At 40.6% G+C, this 10711-nt stretch overlaps 1 protein-coding gene and 1 long non-coding RNA gene across 15 annotated transcripts in view; one reads left to right on the top strand and one right to left on the bottom strand.

The window, feature by feature from the left end:
* Positions 1–3174: 3174 nt before the first annotated feature.
* On the bottom strand, positions 3175–7897 carry LOC144377153 (uncharacterized). The gene is made up of 2 exons (XR_013437818.1): positions 7720–7897; positions 3175–6104 (listed from the first exon to the last, which is right to left on the bottom strand). It is a non-coding gene; the product is annotated as an uncharacterized LOC144377153 (long non-coding RNA).
* Positions 7898–7980: 83 nt separating this feature from the next.
* The window catches only part of Picalm (phosphatidylinositol binding clathrin assembly protein), a 100135-nt gene continuing 97404 nt past the window's right edge, over positions 7981–10711 (top strand). For 4 of the 14 annotated variants that reach the window (XM_078046815.1, XM_021725157.3, XM_013357659.4 and 1 more), the window contains exon 1: positions 7982–8404. In XM_078046815.1, the coding sequence (XP_077902941.1) occupies positions 8275–8404 (130 nt within the window). In that variant the 5' untranslated portion in view covers positions 7982–8274. Of the gene's footprint in view, positions 8405–10711 lie in introns of all 14 variants that reach the window. The other 10 variants (XM_013357666.4, XM_013357663.4, XM_005323282.4 and 7 more) reach the window with 5 other exon arrangements.

The raw sequence follows: 10711 nt of genomic DNA, 5'->3' as shown, positions 1-10711 counted from the left end.
GGTGTATACCACTGTGCTCAGCTGTTTCGTTCTCATACATGTAGATAGCCTTTTTAACAGATGGGTTATCTTTTCTACCATATGTTTTTGGCACCTTTGTCAAGAATCAGATGACTGAAGATGTGTGGGTTTGTCTCTGTGGCCATGGATATATTTGAGGCAGAGATATGATTTAGCCTTCCATATTTCATACAAAAATCATGAGAAAAACTTAAAAATCTGGACTCGTTAAAGTTCTGATTTGGGGAAGCTGTAACTGAGTTTTAAATGTCTCAAAAGGAACAAGTTAGGAAGAGATACTTATAAGATTTAGGAAGGGGATGGTGTTAATAACAGAGTAGCTGGTGGATGTTAGTAGTCCTGGAAGGTATTGGTTCAAATTTGTAACCTAAAACATACATGTCTGTGTAAATACAACTAAATTATTCTATCTGTGGTTTATTTTGTAGTCTATGGGTCTAAACAAGTTGGTGTTAAAATAGAGCTTCAGTAGTTTATGTTGCACATGATAGAAAATAGTTGATCCATTTCGCAAATTATTAGTTTTTGCTTCAATTCTCATTTCCCCTCCTTTCTGTCAATCTTCAGGCCAACTTAGAAGAAATACTATTATTCTTCTGAGACAAGATCAATCTATATCTGCATTACTATTTAATGTCATAATTGTATATTGAGTTTTTCATGGTAGTCATTTTGAACTCTAAAGTATCTTGTTCTTTTTGTTGGGTGATCATTTGTAAATCATCCAGTTTAACAATGGTGGGCAGGAATATTTAAAACTGAATAATAATATCTGGTAACAGCAATGCAACAGACACTAAGACAAAAATTATTGAAGTTTGCAAAGCATTTTAAAGCTGTATTCCTATATTTTCAAACCAGAGAATAAAAACATGTGCCATAATCTATTTGGACTTTCTTTAAGTGTCTTTTTAAATTAATTTGGGTAGGGTCTGTTCAACCTTACCAGGGTTTGTTGAATTAGTCCCATATCTGCTAATTGTCAAAATTTGGGTCTTGGGAATACCAGGAGTTAAGGACTAAGATGTCCATTAGCAATTAAGAACATTAATTCAAAGGAAGGGGATAAAACAGCCAAGAGAATAGGATATAAAGAACATGATAATGAATGGGGCCTTGTTCCAATGATCTTGGATGGAAACGGCCTTATTTCATGTAGTTATCAGTTTGTTCCAATGGGCTAGCTGGCTATTTTCATACGACATCTACTTCTAAATATTATAATGGAGTTCTCAACATGCCTTACAAAACTCTTCATGGTCTGACTATCTTTGAGGTCACCTCCTAGATCTCTGCTTCACCCTTTCTCTACTAGATGGCCTTGCTCTTCTGCAAACAAGTTAATCTTATTCCTGCATAAGAGTCATTGTACTTATTGTTTTCCTTTTGTGAAATGATCTTCCCTCTAATATTTGCATTTCTGACTCCCACTATCCACTGTGTCACCTCCCTAGATTTTACCTTACTACTGGGTTTAAAGTCTTCTTACATACCATTATTTGCTTTTTGGTACTAGGGGGTTGAACCCAGGGGTGCTTTATCACTGAGCTATATCCCCACTCTTTTTTACTTTTTAAACCATGGTCTTCTTAAGTTGCTAAGGCTGGCTTTGAATTTGTGATTCCCTTGCTTCAGTCTCCCAAGTTGCTGGGATTAAAGGGTTGTATCACTGTGTCCAGCTCCCCTATCATTCTTGATTCTTTTACCATGCTTCATTTTTCTTCATAGCATTCTTCATCTTCTATATTTATTTCATATTTATTCTTCTTTGTTATATATTTTACTTGAAAATAAACACCAGGAAGCCAGGAAATTCCTAGTTTGTTCACTGATATACTTTCAGGACACAGAACACTATTTAGCATTTCAAGGGGCTCAATAACTACAGTTCTTGCTGAGTGAATGAATAAGAATCCCACACACACTACGCTTCAGCCATATACCACTATTTTCAGCCTTCACGCAGCTTATTCTTTTGAATGTGTGGGTTTTTCTCTTTGGAATAATTTCCTGATTCCTTCATAACTCCTGATCATTCTTCAAGACTCACTTAAGGTCTATCCCCCTAGGGAAATTTCATTGATCCATCTGTACAGAGATATGTTAATTTTACAACTACTATATATTCCGTGCAATCTCTATCAGAGTAATAAATATATTCTGTTAGCTGAGTGCAGTAGCACATGACTATAATCCCAGCAGCTTGTGAGGCTGAGGCAGGAGGACTGCAAATTCAAGGCCTGCTTCAGCAACTTAGTGAGACCCTATCTCAAAATAAAAAATAAGTAAATGAAAAGAGCTGGGGATGTTTGAATAACCAATAAAAAAAATTAAAAAAAAAAGAGCTGGGGATGTGGTTCAGTGATTAAGTGCCCCTGGCTTCAATCCCTGGTATCATAAATAAATGAATAAATAAATTTTTTAGTTAATATTTTGACTAATTTACCCTGGTGTCCTAAGAATGTATTGGAGTGCTTTATTTATAATAAAATTGAGTAAATGTTTATTGACTAATTTTAGTGTGCCAAGCATTATACTAGTTTTTTTTTTGAGGGGGGGGCGGTACCAGGGATTATGCTCAGGGGCACTTAACCACTAAGCCACATCCCCAGCCCTATTTGGTTATTTTATTTGGAGACAGGGTCTCATTGAATTGCTTAGCACCTCGCTTTTGCTGAGGCTGGCTTTGAACTCGTGATCTTCTTGGCTCAGTTTCCTGAGCTGCTGGGATTATAGGTGTGAGCCATCACACCCGGCTTATACTAGTTTTAGTGTACATTATTTTAATCCTGACAGGAAGTCTGCAAAATATGTACCATTAACCCTGTATTATGTATGAGGAAACTGAATAATTTTCCTAGTTATAAACCTGAGTTCAGACCTAAGTGTCTGACTCTAAAATCCAGTGCTTCTCCCAATGCCTAAAATCACAAATCTCTTCCATTTTACTTATATAACCTATTGATTATAATTTAATGACCTAATTTCAACATTAGCGTCTGATCTCATTTTGGTTCAATGTTGAATGTTTTGGTTCATTTTTACTTGATTCAGTCTGTTAGGTTATAGGCAAAAATGAATACTAGATATCTTATTGTTTCTTTTCTTTCTTTTTTTTTTGTCACTATGACCAAAATATATGACAGCAACCACTTAGAGGAGAAAATGTTTATTTGGGGTTCATGGTTCCAAATGTCTCAGTTCATTGGTGATAGCCAATTACATTGCTCTGGGAAGCACAACATGAGAAAGGGCCCATTGGAATAAAGCTGCTCAGCTCCTGGCAGGGTCAGAAAGCAGTGTGTGTGTGTGTGTGTGTGTGTGTGTGTGTGTGTGTGTGTGTGTGTGTTGGGGGGGGTGGTCCCCCTGAGGGAAGGTGCATCCTTCTAGTGTAAGGCTCTAGTGACATACCTCCTTCAGCCACTTCCCACCTTCCTATAGTTCCCACTCAGTAATTCAAACTAGGATTGACTGATTAGGTTATAGCTCTCATAATCCAATCATTTTACCTTTGAATATTCCTACAGAAACACAAGAGCTTTGGGGGAACACCTTATATCAAAACCATAATTAACTCTTTGAAGTTTTTATTCAGATGGTAGTTAGGAAGAGAAAGAGAATATAAACCAAGTATGGGAGGTTTTCAAGGTCAATGATTTTTGTCATTTCTGTTCACATTCTCTTGGACAGAAATCAGTTACATGACCCCAACTAATCACAGTGGGAGCTGGGAAACATAGTTCAACTGTGTTCTGGAGGAAAAAGAAACATTTTCGTGATCCACAAGCTGTTTTAGGGTCAAAGATATACTTTATGTAACATGGTTATCACAGGGTACATAATGAACAAAGTTATATGCTGTTGCTATTATCATAAATATGTATGCTGAGAGCTAGAATAAGTTTCCTACATTGAAATGTATTAATTGCTTGAGTTCTAGTAAGAGAACTCAGCTACAAAGAAAAGTCCTTATTTTTTGTAAGGTATATAAGGTAATCTTTTACTGATTTGGCTACACCAGGAAGTGTGAACATAGTAAGCTCAGGGAGGAAGGAGTTGCCAGGTGTTCCTATCAACTTCATGAACAGAATGCTAAAAAAGTATAACTGCATTTCTAACAGTGACAATAAGGAACTAGTAGACTGTTTTTGGATTTGGAAATGGTTTAAGTAAAAAAGTGTAAAAATTCTGGTTCATTTTCTCTTCTATATTCTTTTTCTCTCTCACTTTTCTACTTTTGCATGGGTGAGGGGTACTGGGGATTGAACTCAGGGTCACTCAACCACATTTCCAGCCCTTTTTTGTATATTATTTAGAGACAGGATCTCACTGAGTTGCTTAGTGCCTTGCTTTTTGCTGAGGCTGGCTTTAAACTTTCCATCTTCCTGTCTCAGCTTCCTAAACTGCTGGGATTATAGGCATGTGCCACTGCACCAAAAGCTGACATTTTCCTACATTTAAGTCATACATGTCATCAAGTTTCCTCAGGTACAGTATACCATTTCAATCCCTGATACGCCCCCCCCCAAAAAAAAAATTGTCCCAAGGTTTGAAGCGACTACCTATAATCCTAGCAGTTCAGAGGCTGAGGCAGGAGTGTCACAAGTTCAAGGCCAGCCTCAGCAATTTAGCCAGATCCTGTCTCAAAATAAGAATGAAAAGGGCTAGGGATGTTGCTCAGTGGTAGCACCCTGGTTTTAATCTCTGGTACCAAAAAAAAAAAAAAAAAAAAGCAAAACAAAACAAAATAAACATTCAAAAAAAAACAACAACCAAAAAAAACACAACAAAAAAGAATGGACAAAGGGTCTGGAAAAAGTAATAGAAAGAGAATAAGTTCTTAAATCTTGCTTCTACTACTTAGAATCTGTGGACTTTGAGGAAGTTGCATTACTTATAAGCATTGTTTGTTTTCTTGAATTAGATGTGCACAACACTTTTCTGCAGTTATTGTGATAGGAATTAAATGAAAAAAAAATTATGTAGTACATAGGAGGCATAAAAAAAAAAGCAGTTGCTTCTTCCCTGTACATCTATGCCTCTCTACAACATAACTTTTAGTTGGAAGAGTGTAGGAAATAACATACTATTCAAGTTGTTTCCTTCTATTTTGGACTGTTCATTTGTAAAGCAAATAGGCCTTTGAATTGGTAATCAAAGTAGGGAACTTATTATTTCCCAAAGGACTGATGGGTTCACTGTTAGAACAGTATTCAGCAACTACAATGGTGTCTGACATACAGTAGGTATTTGATATATATTTTGGGAAGAGTGAATTATTAGCAAAGTACTAAGTAAAGATGATGCGCCAGACAGATTAATTATTATGATCATGATACATTTGTGAAAAAGTGGATAAATTTTATCAAATGAAAGATTTGGAGTGATGTATGTAAATGAGTGATTTAAATGTTTTCTTTATTCATTCAACCATCATTCTACTGTGTGTCTACCATACATTAGCCACAATACTAGCATAAGGATATCTCCTCACCCCCTACGTTGAGCAATAAAATCAATCACAGTAATATGTACAAAATATTATACAAATAAAAGGAGACAACTGCCTACCTATTGGGGTATGAAAGACAGTATGGTAAGTAGTATTGGGATAGGAGAGAAGAAATAGGATAGGTAGAAAAGAAACAAGCAAGGAAGGAAACAGGACTCTAGTTTTATATTACTTTTAATTTATGCTGAAATTCCTTTCTATGGTGTAAGTTGAGAACTTGCCAGGGCTGAGTTGAGGTTCACTTTTCCCTTCTGGGGACCTCCCTGGATCCTACCTGCTGGCATGGTTTGAGTGCATGTAGGGGAACAAGAAGAGTTAAAGTTCAGTAAGTAGTTAGGTAAGGATTAGATCATGAAGAGATGTGTATCCCAGGCTGAATTCTTAATTTTATCCTCTAGGGTAGTGATAGTGTAGCTTGTCTTAGTCCATGTAACATGGATAACATGCTGTAACAGAATACCACAAGCTGGGGCATTTAAAATACACATAAATGTACTGGCTCACATTTTTGGAAGTTGGGAAGTCCAAGATTGAGGGTCTGGTATCTATCGAGAGTCTTCTTGCTGTGTTTCTAGAGCAGAAGTCAAAGGAGGGTGAGAGAGAGAGAGAGCAAGAAATAGAACTTGATTATTTGCCCAAAGATCATTTGAAAAACTTTCCTGGATTATCTTTTACAGGAGTACATAAAAATGTGTTTCCTGCTGGGTGCTCAGGAATAACTTTTACATTGTCTCCAAGGATAAAATATTTCCAGTTGATAGCTAGATCACCTCTACTGGGGTTTATCAAGCAGAGATTCAGGCCAATCAGTAACTTAAACAATGAAACCCACAGAAGAGTAGCAATGATGGTTGACATTTCTTGAGAACTGGGTAATTCATTGATGGACTGCAATGTACTGAAGGAAGTCATTACAGTTTTATGAAATTTGAAGCTGGTTTGATAAGGATGAAGCCTGTTGGTTTAAGAATTGTAAGTTTTTTGTAAAAGCATGGGGCTGCATAATGTCACCAGCCATAGTGGGGGGTGGGCAGCGAGACAAACAGAAAAAAAGCAGGGTGTGTATGTGGGGGAGTGTGAGAGAAAGGCAATGGGAGGATACCACACAATTCTTCATGATACACAAAATACAAAATATCTATTAGTTTTGCCTCATTTGAGAGTCACCAGATTGGAGCACAGTATTTTGGATTTGTTTGGCAGATGGTGTACACAGATTTTCTGAGTATGTTAGCATTTCATTTGAAAGTAGCAAGATTACATATGACTATGATGGTAACTTAACATTCATAGGTTTTAAAATTTATCCCTAACTATGAGTTAAATGTAGGCCAGTAATAGCATTTTAAAAGGCTTTGTTAATAGATCTTCTGGGTCTTACAAAAGAGATTTTTGAGATATAACAACTCAGCTCTAAAATGTCTGCAAGGCAAGGCAGTGTCAATCTCTTTCCAGGGAAATTTGGATCACCCAAAGAGAAAATAGGTCCAAGGGAAGAAATAATAAACCCAGAGAGATGGCAGGTACTTATTTCTGACCCTTTGAATGGAACTTCTCCATTTACTACCCCTCTCACTTCCTTCTATGGTCTGGACCTTTAATCACCACAGCAGTCAGCCTTGTAGGGTCAAGCTAATCGCTGTTGACATCATCCTACTACTTCCCTTTTCGAATTCCAGCGAAGCTATGTGTTTCCTGTCCTATTTGACACCCTAGAGGATGAATACTGGCCAGTTAGTATCTAAATTTAGACTTGAAGCTACGTGTCCAGTTTTCAGAGTAGAGATAAACAAAACCAAGAGACATTTCAAAGTCTCTCAAGGAACAAGGGAGGAAAAAAAAAACCTTTCTGGGGTAAACAAACAGGAAGCTTCAACAGTTCCACCGTGAAGAGAGGCCTGCTGGCAGGTTCTGAAGATTGGCTGGAACCTTTTTCTTTAAGCCAGGAGGACGGCTTTGGGGGCGTCACCAAATACAGTCTTGACTCGGCTAGGAAAACCCCGGGAGTCAGAGCCCTGACACCCTCCTCCTTAGAAGAAGCTGTGCAAGCAGCTGCACCTCCTCTTTGTCAAGCCGTGGGTTTCAACCTCAGGCCCTAGGCCCTCCCACCCCGCAGCGCGCCGACCTCAGGGCCCCTCCTCCGCCCCGCCCCCCCTCTGTGACCCCCGGGCCCAGCCTTAGGCGACCTGTTGGCAGAGAGGGCCACGTGACGCGGCGGGCCGCGCACTCCCCCCGGGCCGGCCTCCTGTTGCGCCCGCCGGGCGGGTTCCATCACGTAACGCGCGGGCGCCGCCCCGCTCTTCCCTCGCCGAGCGAGGGAGGGCTGGCGTGGAGGAGAAAAGGGAAGGAAAAAGGGGCGGGAGAAGGGAGGAGGGGCGGTGCCCTAGTCACGTGACCCGGGGCAGCCCGGAAAGCTCCGAGGAGGAGCCTGGCGCCGCCATTTTCCTGCAGCTGCCTGTCCCTCTTACCCAGCCCGGCTCCAGCTGACCAGGGAAGGGGTGGGCAGATCTGAGGCGGGGGCAAGGAACTGCTCGACATCGTGTCGGACCCCGCGGGGAACACGAGCCGGCTCTCTGCAGGCTGAGTGGCAGCGCGCGGCCCTGAGCCCCGCCCCAGGCCGGCAGGCGGGCTAGGAGCCGGTGGGGGTAGGGGGTGCGGTGGGGGGTGGGGGCCCTCCAGCACTTGGGGGTCCCGGTCCCCGCCGGCTGCAGAGCAGAAGGGGTGGCGGAGGAGCCGCAGAGATGTCTGGCCAGAGCCTGACGGACCGAATCACCGCCGCCCAGCACAGTGTCACCGGCTCCGCGGTGTCCAAGACAGTATGCAAGGCCACGACCCACGAGATCATGGGCCCCAAGAAAAAGCACCTGGACTGTGAGTGAAGCCCACCGCGGACCCCTTTCATGCCCGCGCAGTCCTCGTCCTTTTCTCCATCTCTTTTCTTTTCTCCTCCAGTTGCCTCTTCCTCCCTACGTCTTATCTGGCGCTGCGGGTCCTCTGCTCGTCGAGCTGTGTTCCTTTTGCTTCCATCACACCTGCCTTCACGGCCTCCGTTCCCTCTGTCCCTTGTCCAAAAATCTCTTGGCAAGCCACTCCCCTCCCAGATCCTAGGGGATCCTGGCCTCCCCGCTCGATGCACCTCCGTGCCCCAGTACACCCCAACTTGCCTCCCCGCCTTGCTTCTCACGCCCTGCTTCTCCTGTCTACTGCAGCCTTTCGCCCTTCGATCCCACCCGTCCCGTGCCGCCTCATCGCCCTCGCCCGAGCGTCTCCACGCTTGTTCGGGACTCACCTCCCCATTGTTTCCCTATTAGCCTTTTTCGGGTTTCCATGGACTTCGGGTTCCTTGGACCCTGTTACTCCGCAGCCCTCGAAGTGGTTCCCACTTCCTTTCTTCACCCTTCCCGGTTTTCTCTTCCACCTTTCCTCCTCCTCCCTTTGGGTTACCTTTCTTTGCCTCTATAGCTTCAGAACTACAACTCCTTCGACTGATTTTCTTTCCAGTATCATACCCAGTTACCCGACGTTCATCCCATATTACCTTCTTCGTGAGGAGTAAAAGTAAAGGGATTCACTTTGGTTTAGGGAAAGCTTTGTGGAAAGTTGGTATTTTTAGTCGCCTCTGGTGGAATTTAATCATTGTATTGTCTGCTTTTGACTGGGGTGAGGGTGAGAATGAGAATGTCAGTCCCCCACATTTTTTAAAAATATCGAATGGGGATATGGAAAAAGGCTTTGCTGATATTGATGTCAGTTCCTGGAACTGTTAACCCTGGCGGTTTGAATTTAGAAGCTTAAGTGTGAAACTTTAGTAGCTTAAGTATGCAGACTGTTGTTCAAAATGAATTAATAAAATTATCTACAAATAACATACATCTGGTTAAAAACAATGGTAAAAAGATGTTTGGAGCTTCATCTTGGATACTTTTTAATTCATGCTTATTATCTTTTGGGCCACGAACTTTTCTAATACAGCATAGTATTGCTTCATTCAGTAACTTAGATTCAATTAGTAGAACTAACTCCTCCCATTTTTTTTTTAAACCCAGAAGCCACCCATAAGCCACCTCCTTTACCTCAGGGTACAAAGCTCAGTGGATCTCTCAATCCTTAAGTCCACCGGAGCTTTGACCTGAAACTTTTAAGGAGAGAGTAAGGAAATAGTCACAAATTCCCTTTTAAAATGACTGTTGGATACATTAGACTGAATAACTTTTATCATACATGAAAGTTACTTTGCTTTTACCATGTGAAACAAGAGTGAGCATGTTCTGAAAGGAATTCACTGTCAGGAGCCCTGTTTTGGTTTTTCATTTGGACTTTGGCTTGTAATACTTGCAATGCACTTAAACAGCTTTTTTTTTTTTTTTTAACAAAATGTGAATTCTTCCAAGATACTTTGCTCATGAAGTGTTGCTAGAACAAGTAATTGCTACAGACAGAACCATTATTCATTGTGATTTATGGAAAAGTTTTGTAAAAATCATTAGTTTGGTTCTCTGACACTCATGCAGGGTGCTTGTTACTTCTCAGTCTCAGCCAGTTTAGAGAATGGAGAATATACTTAAATGATGACACTTTTATAAATAGAAAATTCCTTAAACAGTGCATTGTGAAGCCATAGTGTTTTATATTTGGAGTAGACATGTCTACTGCTTATGTCCCTTCCAAAGACGGGAGTTTGCGCTACCAAAACTTATTTTACCTTAACACTCTTAATTCTGGGGTGTGTGTGTGTGTGTGTAGGAGGAAGAAGAAAGTACTTGACTATGTGAATTGTTTTCCCTCATTCAAAATAAGTTATAACAGTAGATACTGCCTATAAAAGTTTTTGAAAGGGTGTGTCTTATTTTAAATGGAGAAGTGATTCTTTTTGAAAAGTTGCTTGAAGGGATAGACAATAGTTTGATTATGGTTGAAGAGTTGTTTGTAGTTTTATAAATGTTAATGGCCTTGTTTCTTGTAATGGCTGCTACTGCAAATGTTAACTTAGATTTTGAGGATAATCTGACATTTTTAGTTCTTTTTCTCTTTTGCTATGTTTTCAGAACTTGAGTATACTTATGTTTTTAGAACTTGAGTATACTTGATAATGTTTGACTGAAAAAACTATAAAGTGCATCCATTTATTTTCAGTGAGGAGTTAAAACACAGTGATATTATTTGGCCTTTAATGCAATT

The sequence above is a fragment of the Ictidomys tridecemlineatus genome, chromosome 4 (genome assembly GCF_052094955.1).
Source record: "Ictidomys tridecemlineatus isolate mIctTri1 chromosome 4, mIctTri1.hap1, whole genome shotgun sequence".
Taxonomy (NCBI): Eukaryota; Metazoa; Chordata; class Mammalia; order Rodentia; family Sciuridae; genus Ictidomys; species Ictidomys tridecemlineatus.
This window is presented reverse-complemented; position numbering and strand designations above follow the sequence as displayed.